Here is a 13,924-nt window from a genome sequence, read left to right as displayed (position 1 = left end):
ATTTTCAGTATTTTTATTTCTTGAAAACAAGAAACAAAAAGTCAAATCAAACATATTTTCAACATTCTAATCTTTTAAAAATAAAAATAGTTTTCAGAAAATAAAAATAAAAAATAAAAATATAAACCAAAGACACCCTTTTTAACCTAATTATTAAAGTTGAAAAGCCAAAAAAGAACAAAGTCGGATTCAAAATCCACAGCAAAATTACAAACAAAACAAACCATGACTTGACAACCTTCTTAAAATAGTTTATTCAAAATGAAAAAAGAACTTTATAAAACAAAATGAAAAACCAAAGCAATTACTTATTTTAAGACCGACCAATTAAAAACTCCAATGTGAACACATGAATGAATACTTCTATTATTCATAGACATTTTACATATGTTAGCAGAAAATAAATTACTAATTATAATATTCTACATATTTATGTTATTTTATTTTTATTTGCATGATTTATAAGTAAAAATACAAAATAAAAAGAAAGAAGAGAGAAAACTTACTTTTAAAAACATCTTTATTTTCTCTTTAATTCAATTGTCAATTTTGTTTCTAAAATAAATAGAGGATTCTTTATCAATAATAGATAGAGGATTAGTTTCATATGGTTATTGTCTTTGTAATTAACACTTGTTTTATGTATTTTAAATTTTAAAACTTGAAATTTAATGTAACTATTATTATTAAATTCTATTTAACTCATAGAACATATTTTATTCGTTCACATTAATCTAACTTCATATAATTAATTTATCAATCTTTTGTTTCACACGATTAAATATGAACGCAAATATCTTTTAAACATGTAACTAACATTTTAGTTTACATTAATTGATACCTACTATAATCCAACTGTAAACAAAACTATTTTTGATTTTTATATCATTAGCGCCAAAAATAATGATTTAGCAAAAGCTGTAGAATCTTTTCTTCGAACCAACTATGGGAAACAACAGAGAGATGAGAGACCCAATTCAAAAGCAGCAGAAAACCATAACGGACACGTGGTGAACATTGATGAAGCATGACCGTTTGTCTCTGAAACATCGCCCTCCCACCCAATCATTCCCTTCTCTCGCACGTGCCACCACCTTCCTCGTCCGCGCCAAAACCTCTCTCTCCTAAAACCCCATGCTTCCCTATCAAGGATGGATAAATAGTTGGTATGGGCGTATTAAATTTTATTCTTGGGATAGTTGTCAAATTTGGTGTAATCATCGATCGGATCGATAGTTCAGGATAAGTGATCCAACCAGCGGATTAGTAATTAGTAATTGGTTTTTTTACTTCATATATATTAAAAATTTAAAATTATATATATATATATATATATTATATAAGTATATAATTAATATTATCTAAATAATAAAAAATCATTTATATTTTAAAATGTAAAATAACAATTAATAATAATGAAACATTAAAATGATATTGTAAAAGTAATTTTTTTTATAAAATTTATCGAGTGAGTGAGACCAATATAATTAAGATCGAGTGATCTCATCAATCAAATTTTATCGAGTCATTCAAACTCGATTATATGATTGATCCAATAATAAAATTAGTTTAATTATGTAACCAATCTCGATTGGACCAATCCAATCAATTAAACCAAATTAAATTTCACAATTTTGCTTTTAAGTAAAGATATTACATGTCAAAGTATTCATTCATATTTTTCAATAAAAAATAATTATTAATAAAATTAATTAATAGGTATTTGGTACTAATAATAATAATAATAATAAAAACCAACGCTCCTTACCTCAGCTCATTCAATTCAAAACTCAACAGCAAAATCCCAAACCAAAAAACAAAAAACAAAAACCCTAAAAATAAAACGTTAAAAAAACACAAATTTCCTTTTGCGTTTGTCGCATCGCAATTCCGCTCCAACAAAACAAACACTCCCCAATTCCCATAATCATATTCTTATATCCTCTCCCGACTCCAGAACCTTCCACTCTCAAAATCGCGCTTCACTCTTTCAAAATTAACCTAACTAACGTTCTTCTTCTTTTTTCTTTCTTAAATTTATTTATTTTTAAAACAATTCTCTTTTGGCGTTTCGATGGGAGCGGTGACGTCGTCGATGGCGGCGAAGTTCGCGTTTTTTCCGCCGGATCCGCCGTCGTACACGGTGGCGGAGGAGGCGGAGGGGAGGGCGCGGATGGCGGAGGTGGCTCTGAGGGAGAACGTGGACGTATTGAAGGTGAGAACGGAGAGGGGGAACATCGTTGTGGCGATGTACATAAAGAACCCAACGGCGTCGTTGACTTTGCTTTACTCGCACGGAAACGCCGCTGATCTGGGTCAGATGTACGAGTTGTTCAGCGAACTCAGTATCCACCTCCGAGTTAACCTCATGGGGTCAGTTTCTACTTTTCCTTCTTTTTTTTTTTTTATTTACTTGTTTATGTATATATTTTTGGTACAGTTATTTATGTAAATTTACTTTTTTTTCTTTTGATTTTTTTTAATTCAGTGTTTGAAATTGAATTTTTGGAACTGTTTCGTGTTAGACTTTTTACTGAATTAGTGACTTGACTGAATAATAATTTCTCGAATAGCAAAATTAGGTGGCGAGAGATGTAACATAGTCTTATTATTTTTCCGGGAAAATGGGAATTATCACGTGCGTTCTTGAAATACATAATTGCCATTAAGGATTTTACCGGTCCTTCCATTCTGAATTTTGTGCACCTAATATGACAATTTCTGATAAATGTCTTTTTTGTTTCCCCCTCTAGTTATGACTATTCTGGATATGGGCAGTCGTCTGGGAAGGTATGCATATTTGTTCTTTTTATTTCTGTTGAGTGATGGTGCTGATTATTAGTATACTTTGTATTTTAGCTTGTGTATTCTACAAGATGAATGTTTATTTTATATAAGTAAATGAAATTTATAATAAATAAATATTTTTTTAATGTATAAATATGTTAAAATTCATATTAATTATCGGTGAATATAAAAATTACATTTTAGATTTGCAATAAACATTTTAAATTGTGATTTAAAGTTTTTCTAACTATTGATAATTTGATTAATTTCACTTTAAAAATCATAGAAAATTCATTTAGAAACAGAAATAAAATATTAAAAGGGATATGCAGTAAAGAAAATCGAGTATATAAATAGAGATATAAGGACAGTAGTTTGAGATGGTTAAAAGAATTTTTTTGGCTAGTTTTGGAAGTAGTGCACATCCAACGGAAATAAGATAGAGAATATTGACATTGTCTAATTGAAATCCAAGAGAGTAAGGATAGTGACAATTTCACTCTTTAGATTGGATATTCTAATGTATAATATAGGAGTGAATTTTTGGTAGGCAGATTTACAAAGTTTTAAATTATTGTGTGTTATGTTCGAGTTCATTTTAATGTAAATGAATTTTCAAAGTTAATAAAGGTATTTAAAACTTCATTCTGATATTCTATCCTCTAAAATACTAAAATCAATAATAGGATGTTCAAATTAGTTCTTGGTGACTCTGAAAGTTGTAAATAAAATTGAATATCATTAGGAGACATTCATAATTATTCACCATTTTTAACAAGTTCCTATATAATGAAAATGATTAAAGTGTAACTCATTCATCTCTTAGGGGAGAAGTGCATATTTAGAAAAAAGGGAGGGAGAATATATTTTAAGTCTTAATGGAGGGAAGAGGAATATACTCAAAATTTAGTAAAGATAGAAGGGGATAAGAAAAAAAGGGGTATAGAACATTGTGAGATTGCTTCATGCTAGGTAGCTTGAATTTAACAATTTGATATATTTCTTTTTGGACAGCCTAGTGAGCAGAACACTTATGCAGATATAGAAGCTGTTTATAAATGCCTGCAGGAGAAGTATGGGGCGAAAGAGGAAGATATTGTTCTGTATGGGCAATCTGTTGGTAGCGGACCCACTATAGATTTGGCTTCTCGTTTACCAAACCTTAGGGCTGTGATTCTCCACAGTCCAATCTTATCGGGCCTTCGTGTCATGTATTCTGTGAAGCGCACATACTGGTTTGACATTTATAAGGTTTTACCTATATCAATGCTAAATTGGTGAATCATAATTCATAATGTTCACTTTTCATCCATTTTAATATTATTGGTCTTCTTTTGACGCAGAACATTGATAAAATCCCCTTAGTGAATTGTCCTGTTCTTGTGATTCATGTGAGTATTCTTCTCATTTCTGACTGCTGTCACTTATATTTTTAGTTAAAACTAGATATACCATTGCATAGAAGAGGCTGCGATTTTGGAGTAATTATATGATGTATTTTCTACAGTTGCTTTTGTTTATTAACTATTTATTTGCATACATCTTCTCTCCCCAAACCCCAATAGGAAGGAGCCTCATGCACTAGGTCACTTTCGCATCCTAATTGTTCCTAACTTATATTGTTTTGGTTTCTTTACATGTTCTTATTCCCACATAATAAATTCACTGAGCCGTATGAACTTGTTAATATTATTTGGAGCTATTCTGATTATGAATTAGGTTGTCAATAGTTGATTCTTGACCATTGTTGTTGCTGATGCTTGATTGAGTTTCCTATATGCATTTTTCAAACACAATGTGTCTTTCTCAAATTTGCTTGCACCAATTATATGCTTATGATAAACATTTAGCCTGTTTATTTATCTTACATATTTGGGAATATATTTATGGGTTAGAATGTTTCTTTAACTGGTAATCTGTGTTGTAAGTGAGCTTACGAGTTGCATTCATATGGCCAATCTATTTATTTAATTTAGATATTTGGGAACATATTTATGGGTTAGAATGGTTTTTCATCTCTCAACTACATAATAAGTGAGCATATGAATTGTATAATGCTACAAAAGGTTGTGGTTCAACTTTCAACCGTGTTTATATACTGAGATTGTTCTTTGTATTGCCTTTTATACTTTAGGGAACAGCTGATGATGTAGTGGATTGCTCCCATGGGAAGCAACTTTGGGAAAATTGTAAACAAAAGTACGAGCCCTTATGGATTAAAGGAGGAAATCACTGTGATTTGGAGCTTTACCCTCAATATATAAAGCACCTCAAGAAATTCATCACAGTCATTGAGAAGTCACCGCATCAAAAAACTGGATCTGATCTTATTCCGGATCAACTTGACAAACCTAGGAACAGCATAGACTTTCGAGAGAAATCCAGACTCAGCATGGATCAAAAGGAGAATTTGAAGAGTATTGATCAGAAAGAAAAGCCTAGTGCAAGCACAGACCGTAAAGAGAAGTCAAGAGCCAGCGTAGACAGGAGAGATAAATCAAGAAACAGTATAGATCACCCTGAGAAGTCATTTAATGGATCAGATATACCCGAAAAAGCTAGAAATAGCATTGACCGGTGAGATATAAACCATGTCCAATGTAGTGAGTTCAAATGCTGCAGTAACAATGTTATTTGACTTTATTTTTCTGTTTTGTGGTTGCAGTTTTGGGGAGATGGTGAGATCGGTTGGATTATGCAATATTGATTGTTTCAGGCCCACAGCGACTCATGCATAATGAAGATGGTGGAGCGTATATGCAGAGCTTGTATTTTTCTCATTAATTATTTGATTGGCTGCCTTTGCCATGGCCTGCGTCATGCCATGGCCTTGGAATGAGGTAGCCTACCCTGGCCTTTAACCTTTTTTGATTCCCCCAATATATATATATGATCGGTTGGTGGGGTGTCTGGGGTTAGGTAAATGTTTCATTGTACCCGATTTGTTTTCTAAAGAAATAGATAGGAAAGTAATTTAACCATGTTAGATCATGTACCGCTAAAATCACCCTCGAGTTCAAGTTAATAATCTAAGTCTTTCTGGACATGCTAACATAGATGCCTTGAGTTTGATTCTATTCTTCGGGTATGGACGTATGAACATGTAATTTGCTCTACAGCAGTAATAGTTTTTTTTTTTTTTTTCCAATTGAAACGAGCTTGTCAAATTTTTTAGTCTCAGTAGTTTGCCATAATGATTTTGCAGTCTGATGATACGTTACCGCAGGCGTACGTATCGTTCTAATAATAGAAACTAAATGATTGGAAAAAGATTTAGAAATTTGATTAAAGAGATCAAGATAAAGCAATATTTTAAATGAATAAAATTAAATTATGAGAAAACTTCCAGCATTGAGATTTTTCGCACCATGGGTTCCAATTTGCTTAATCGACTAACGAATTACTCTATTTAATTATGTACGACGGCACATTAGCCCAAATTAAACTACATTCTCTTTATGAAAACATGCTTAATTGAATTTACTCTTTTGTGATAGTTATGTTTAATTAGACATTTTATGTTGAATCCTCAAAGTATCAAACTTACTTTCATGGTTCAAAGCCTAAGTCTTTATCAAGAGTGTTCAACAATTAGGTTCGTGTTTTAATTCGTTTCCCATTGTCTAAATGAACAAGATAAAGATCATAAGATAAACACAAATAGAAACAAACGAAATTTCAATTAAACCAAATTGGTTTCCAAGGGCTGAGCCCCAATCCTAGAAAATAGGGTTTTGCTCAAACATAGTTATTATAGAAACCCAAAAGAAATAGAAATTGAAAATAGACACAAATTGAAAGAATCAAAAGGAAGATGATCTTCAATCCTAAGCCCTCACAAGAGTGTTCAGTCTAGAATCCATTCTCTCATCAAAAGGTCTATTTAAAAACTTAAAAAACGAAGACATATGTCCAAGCCTAATTGAAAATAAACATTTAAAAATTCATAAATAAAAAGTTGACCCGCCCCACACTGGTGTGGTTACGCCCATAGAGATGTAGGAGGCATGCTGGGAAAGAAATTGCAGGTCAGGTTCACCCGCAACATTGTGGCTCAATCAACAGAGGTGTGGGAGGCGTGTTGTACGAGGAATTGCATCTAGAATCCGTCCATAATAGTAGCTCAATCCACAGGGGTGTAGGTAGAGCACTGGAAGAGAAATTGACAGTCAGGAACACCCACACTGCTGCAGGGAGTTGTCACGCCCATGTGGCATCTGCTTCTTTCATTTTTCTTTAAGAACATCATGGTTTTCATGCTAAGATAACTTCCTACAACCAAAAGCACACCAAAAAGCATAACAATGTTTGAAAAGGAAAAAAAAAAACTAAGAGATTTATTCATGAATCTAAACTTAAGTTACCATGGAATGCATGCAATCTAAGCATGAAAAGTAAGCGAAAGATAGAATGAAATACAACACATCATCTGACAGCCGAAGGTGCTTGTGGGATCAAAATCTAATAGTAGGGGGTTGCCTCTACCCAAGTGTTTTATTTTATATCAATTGTTTATTGGGTTTATTTTGTGTTCAAAAAATAGTTTATAATTAGATTATTGTAGTTTTTTAGCTTAAAGACTATTATTGTAAGTAAGACTAAACAAAAAACCAGGAGATGATTGGGAAAAATTGTATCTACGTGAAGCATTTACCTATTTCCTCCAATGACATCTAGCTGCAAAGCTTGGGTAGATATGATGTGTTTGGATTTCAGGTGGGAACTCTCAGAATCCATTAATTGTAGGGATTAGTTATGATTTGAATTGTAATTGATCAAAATTCTTATATATTTTCTCTTTTTTTATTTGTGATTTTATTTTGATATTTTGTCCTCGATAATCATGGAGAGATGATAGAAAGAATCATGTATTTATTTACTGTCTCATACCAATAAAAAATCATCACATTCCATTTTCTTAACATGGTATTAGAGCCAACTCCAATTATCTCTCTTCTTTACGAATTGGAGATTAACTTTTGAATACAAAAATGGAGAATAGGTTAAATAGATCATATTCTGCTCCACATTTGTGAGTTTTAGTTTATTATGTTTCACGGTTGTTTCGCTTTAATATGTTAAGTTTTAAAATCTTTATCATGGTCTTCTATATTTCAAAATGTATCATTTTAATCTTTTTTTTCATTTCTTTGTTAGCAACGTTAAGAGTTCTATTAACTTTTAAATTTGAAGAAAGGACCAAAATGATATATTTTAAAAACATAAAAAAAATCATATTAAAATTTTTAAAACTTAATTTACCAAAACAAAACAATTGTGAAATATAAAGGACCAAAAATGACATTAAATATTTTAAAATATTTATTTTCTTTATTTTGGTCCAATTAAACACTAAACTTAACATATTAATTTAAGGTAATTTTAACAAGTAATTTAATTAATCAAAATGTAAAAATAAATAAATAATAAATGTATATAAAATTAATTATTTAACAAAAATTAAGAATTTTTTAAAATGCAAAAACTAAAATAGTAGGAAAAAATTTAATTAAAAAAATCATGTTAAAATCTTAAATCATTACTAAAATGTTTAATGTCATTTTTTGTTTATTATGTTTGACAGTTGTTTCACTTTGATATATTAAGTTTTAAAATTTTTATGATGGTCTTTTATATTTTGAAATGTATCATTTTGATCTTTTTTTTCATGTTTCCTTAGAAATTTAGAGTTCTATTAACTTTTAAATTCTAAGAAATGATCAAAATGATACATTTTGAAAACATAAAAGATCATAATGAAACTTTTAAAATTTAGTATATCAAAGCGAAATAACAGCGAAACATAATAGATATAAATGACATTAAACATTTTAGAATAATTAACTTTACATAGTAAAGGCTAAAATCCGCCACTATCTTTATTTTATTTTTAAAAAAATAAACAACTAAAGAAATCATCATCTCTTCCAACCTCTTCCAGATCTAAAATGGTAAATGCAGCACCATATAGATCAAATGACGTCAACACATAATCTCATTGGAACCATTAAAAATTCTTATACTCCTCACAAGAAAACCAAAACCTTTCATACAACTATGTTATTGAAAACAAAAGTAGGGGAGATCGGAGTAAGACTTGTTTTCGATGAAAGGAAAAAACATGATCCTAACTCAACAATTTAACCTAGATCTGAACAAGGAAGTTATAATGTGATTCTTTGTGAGGTCTATGAGCAAGACTTCCACTGTCATGTATGGTTGGACCTGACAAGTAGATGATTTTTCATCTAACATTTACAAGTACATTGGGTGAAGACGGGCATTACGAAGAGCGATTGAATAGTACATTTCTTTAGAAGATGAATGTGACAGGCCTGACCAGTCAAACCTCATCCACAATTGAGTGTTGACTGTCTTCTTCTTCGCCTTCCTCAACGCGCTACTTCGATGGTGGCGATGATTGTTGTTGTTAGGTGAGGTGTCAATTCCAGCTGCCTAGGGAAGTTGCGGTGGAGATGGAAGCGGGGTGGGATAGTAGTATTTTTGGGTCAACGGTGAGAGGTGGAGCCGTGAAAGGAGAAAGGAACCTTACTCATGGTGATTGAGAATAATTGGTAAATAAAATTATTATTTTTATTAAATAATTAAATTAAATGAAGATAATAATCATTATTAATATTGTTGTTGTTGTTGTTGTTGTCATGAGTGTGAAGGTTGCTGTTCATGTTTTCAGATCCAACTTTTCTTCATTTACTTAGTGATTTTTAGTTTTTTAAATGAAAAAGATATTGGTGATTTTTTGTTGTCATTATGTTAACTTAACTATTTTTAAAATTTAAAATACTAACGAACATTAAACATTTCTAATGAAAAATTGAAAAAAGAAAAATCATACATTTTGAAAACATAAAGGATAATAGTGAAAATTTTAAAACATAATGTATTAAAGCGAAATAACTGTGAAGTATAATGAACCAAAAATAACATTAAACCATTTTAAAACTTAAAAGTTAAGATAACACTATTTCTAACAGAAAATTGAAAAAAAGACCAAAATGATATTTTGAAAACATAAATTATCAAAATGAAACTTTTAAAATTTAATATATCAAAATGAAATAATAAAATATAATCGACCAAAAATGATATTAAACCTTATTTTAAAAAAAAACCACACAAACGATAATTAAAAGACTTAATTGCAAAATCTGTTCTCCTATTTTGCCTATTTCACCAAATTGGTCTCCCTATTTTTTTAATTAACTACCTCAAGTTCCTACATATGATTTTAACTTACTGTTAAACTTTAAACATTTATTACACTAGAAAGTTGACCAATATTTTCTTACAAAATAAGAACTTTAAAAAATCATACATTTTGAAAACATAAAGAATAATAGTGAAACTTTTAAAATATAATGTATCAAAGCAAAACAACTATGAAACACCATATGTCTAACGGAAAATGAAATATAATCAACCAAAAGTGATATTAGATCTTATTTTTAAAAAAGCCACACAAATGATAATTAAAAGACTTAATTATAAAATCTGTCCTAAAATGCTTAAGAAATGACTAGAATCATGGTCTTTGAAGTGAAAAGCACACTCCATTACCATTACATCCAAATGCTCATTTTAATATTTGGCACAAAATAAAGTATTAATATAAGTTTTATGCGAAAATAGTTCAAAATTCAAACTTTATTCTTTTTTAATTTATTATATTTTTATAATCTTATATATTATCTTTTAAAATATAATAATATATAAGATTAAATTATGTTTTCGCGTAAATTAGAACATTTATACTTATATAAATTTTATTTTTATTTTATATATTATATTTTTATAACCCTATGTATTTTTTATTACATTATTCAAAACTTATTTTATACCGTAATGATATAATACAAAATTCATCTTTAATGTATATTTTTTATATAAATTATAATGTCACAAAATGATAGTATTTTATTATCTTTTAAAATATTTATATATGTGATTTAATGATAGTATTTTTTTTATCTATGTTGAAATATTCTTGTTATTTATTATAATAGTATTTTTCATTTATATATTTAATCAGTTATGCAATTTTTTTAAAGAATTAAACTATATAGTAAAGATACGTAATTAAATAAAATGACAATATTTTTTATTTTTAAAAATATTTATGTATGTAATTTATTGATAGTATTTTTTTAATCTATATTATCATAAATAACATGAATATCTTAATATAGATAAAAAAATATTGTCACTAAATCATAAATATAATATATAAAATAAAAATAAAACTCATATAAATATACATATTCTAATTTATGTGAAAATAAAATTTAATCTTATATATTATATTTTAAAAGATAATATATAAAATTATAAAAATATAATATATTAAAAAAATAATAAAATTTGAATTTTATATTTTGTATTAAATATTCAAATGAACAATTAGATATAATGGTAAAGAAATTTGATTCTCACTTCAACAATTATATTTTTAGTTTTTTCTTAAAAAAATTTAAATTCTTATTTATTAAGAGAATATTGATTAACTTTGTGATCTAATCAATATTTACAATAAATCGTTAATCAACTGTCATAAGCTATGAGACTTAGATAATAAATTTTAAAATATAAAAGAACTCAATTAGGAAATTAAAGAATAAGATCAATTTAATGAAATAGATAAAATAGAAGAACTAATTTTACCATTAAGCCTAATTAAAATCACAAAAATATGCCAAGACTCGAACAAAAAGCCAATGAAGGAAAAACGCATAACTGAATCGACGAAACTGAGGCAAAACCTACATAGGGAAGGTTGCCCCAATATCAGCATGCTTCCCATTGCACTGCACTCATCCCATGCGAATTAAGCTTTCCGATTCGGTGAGTTATGACCCTTTTCATTTCATTGCATAGTATAATAATTTTATTGACAGTTATTGAAATGATTTCTGGTTTGTACATCCATTTTTTCTGAGATCATCATCTTAATGCATGAATTTCCCTTAGTTTTGATTAATTGGGTTGGAAGGAAGAGAAGCTGTGATTCCGTGATTGAATTGAATAATTGGAATACAACTTCTTTTCATCTTGAGTTAACGGTTTTCGTTTCTGATTGCTAGCTATGCAGCTTTTAATTTCTAGTTCTAATTAGTTGCTTGTTTTTCTTCTCAAGTTATCTGTTTCATGAAAAAAAAAAAGTAAAGTGAGGGACCCCAAATAACAGTAATTTATAATCCACTTGTTAGTGTTAGGTTAATCAGTCGGGCACAAAGAAAGTTTTGAATTTTTTGAACTAATTTGTTAATGGGTCAATCTGGGTTTTGTTCCATTTGCTCAAGATTCTCTGCCAAGGGAACAGATAAGATGATTTTGATTATTAGAGAAAGATTTTTTTTTTAGGGCTTGTGCTGTTTATATTATGATATGTATAACAGCTTCTGTTAGTTGCTTAATTGGATTTCAATTAGTGATTGTAATTAGCTATTAATCATAGCTGGCAGAGCTTCTGATTTTTATATAAAATACGTTCTTATAATACTCTTGTATCACTTAGTTAATTCATCAATTCAATGATTACAATCAGTAATTGAAATTCATTTAAGTAACTAACAAATGACTCTTATACATATCCTTATAGTTTAGATATTTCAGCTTCAGTACTTGGATTTGTTATTGTCATACTCTGAAATCTCTCTGCCAAAGGTGTTCCACAAGACAAGTGTACCATCCTGGTGAATTTAACTTATAGCATGATCACAATTTTTGAAGAGTGAAGTTCATGAGCTCTATTAACATCTCATATTAATATTCATTATTTTAAGGCTATATAAAAGATATGGGAGGGTGGCAGTTGTTATCGATTTTGTGGTCTGATTTAATTGTTGACGGTACTTGCACTCACCTTCCTTTGTTGAGGTCAGCTTTTAGCTATGCTTGATTTGCTTCCGAACTCTGAACTATCTTAATAATCACTAAATCATTTCGTGAACAGAGAAATTATTTCTTGTATTGTCTATTGTGACTTTTTGAATGATGCTTAAAATTTAAGATGAGCAAAATGAGGGGACTCTGGATATTTTTTGGAAGCAGAATGGTGGTCATCAGTACAATCCCTGTAATATTTAGACTTCTCAACTTCTCATATCCAATTTATCAGAAGACTAAGTTAGTGTTTGGTTTCTTTGCTTGCAATTACATTGGGTTGTTGTTTTTAAATGACTTCAGTTTGGACCTAAAAAACAACACCTGGTTTGATTGTCACCTTGGGTCGCACAGTTATTACTACCCTTCTCTTGTGAATTGGTCGAATATATGCTCCAACTATGGATAATATGAAGAAAGATGAACCCCAAAATCGGAAGCAAGATGAACTTGCTGAATCGCTTGATGGTCTATTCAGTAGTGTTTCCACCATGATCAAATCAGAGCTTCAGGTGAAACCCCAAATTTTTTCTTCCTTCCCTCTTTGAAATCCTAATTCTCATTTGTTCAAGGAACACTTGGTGAATTGAAATGTGGCATTGTTTGGAAAGTCAATTGTGATTATTTATTTATTTTGTTATAATATGACGAGTTTTTGTGTTAGGGGACAAATAATCATCTAGAGCTCTTGGAGAAGATGAATGTAAGAGTAGCAGAAGAGTACAAAGGGTTTGGTGACTTGGCTTCAGGGTTGAGGGTTTTTGTGGAGCAGTTGAAATGCAAGAGTGGTAGCTTTAACGAGTATGTCGAGCAGATTGATAGCATTGAGAAGCAGGTAACTGAGTTTGAAGCTGTGGTCTCTATGCTTGATAAGTACATCGTGTTGTTGGAATCAAGAGTGCAATCTGTGTACCAAACCAAAATCCATCTTCCCAGTCAACAATGATGTAAAATTTTTACTTTTCATGATACATTTACCTTGTTTCCTTGTCTCAATTCAAAGAATTGCTAGATTTACAATCTTGATATATACACACACACACACAAGCATTTAGAAAAAGATGGAAACGGGAACATACACATTGAAGCAACTGTCTTGAACTTCCATGACTTTTTAATTTTTATAATGGCTAATCTCACACAACAAAATTTTCATCAAGACCGAAGTTGATTTCTCTAAAAGTTCTAAGATTTAAAGACAATTTTCGGAATGTTTTGCATACAATGTTTAATTTAC

The 13,924-nt window shown here is 29.7% G+C and overlaps 2 protein-coding genes across 7 annotated transcripts; both read left to right on the top strand.

The window, feature by feature from the left end:
- Nucleotides 1–1,794: 1,794 nt before the first annotated feature.
- Nucleotides 1,795–5,941, top strand: LOC100798903 (alpha/beta hydrolase domain-containing protein 17B). Its single transcript, XM_003543974.5, has 6 exons — nt 1,795–2,373; nt 2,754–2,790; nt 3,802–4,038; nt 4,131–4,178; nt 4,922–5,364; nt 5,453–5,941. Exons 1-6 carry the CDS (start codon nt 2,075–2,077, stop codon nt 5,523–5,525), a joined length of 1,137 nt encoding a protein of 378 aa, XP_003544022.1. The 5' UTR covers nt 1,795–2,074; the 3' UTR covers nt 5,526–5,941.
- Nucleotides 5,942–11,493: 5,552 nt separating this feature from the next.
- Nucleotides 11,494–13,707, top strand: LOC100305617 (uncharacterized). Of its 6 annotated transcripts, XM_006593272.3 has the most exons (5): nt 11,515–11,646; nt 12,588–12,681; nt 12,815–12,880; nt 12,991–13,199; nt 13,352–13,707. In XM_006593272.3, exons 4-5 carry the CDS (start codon nt 13,089–13,091, stop codon nt 13,631–13,633), a joined length of 393 nt encoding a protein of 130 aa, XP_006593335.1. In that variant the 5' UTR covers nt 11,515–11,646; nt 12,588–12,681; nt 12,815–12,880; nt 12,991–13,088; the 3' UTR covers nt 13,634–13,707. The 6 variants fall into 6 exon arrangements, with proteins under 6 accessions (XP_006593334.1, XP_006593335.1, XP_040863678.1 ...); XM_041007744.1 differs by having other exon boundaries at nt 12,815–13,199; XM_006593273.4 differs by lacking the exon at nt 12,588–12,681 and having other exon boundaries at nt 11,528–11,646.
- The last annotated feature ends 217 nt before the right edge of the window (nt 13,708–13,924 follow it).

This window comes from Glycine max, chromosome 13 (genome assembly GCF_000004515.6).
Source record: "Glycine max cultivar Williams 82 chromosome 13, Glycine_max_v4.0, whole genome shotgun sequence".
Lineage (NCBI taxonomy): Eukaryota > Viridiplantae > Streptophyta > Magnoliopsida > Fabales > Fabaceae > Glycine > Glycine max.
This window is presented reverse-complemented; position numbering and strand designations above follow the sequence as displayed.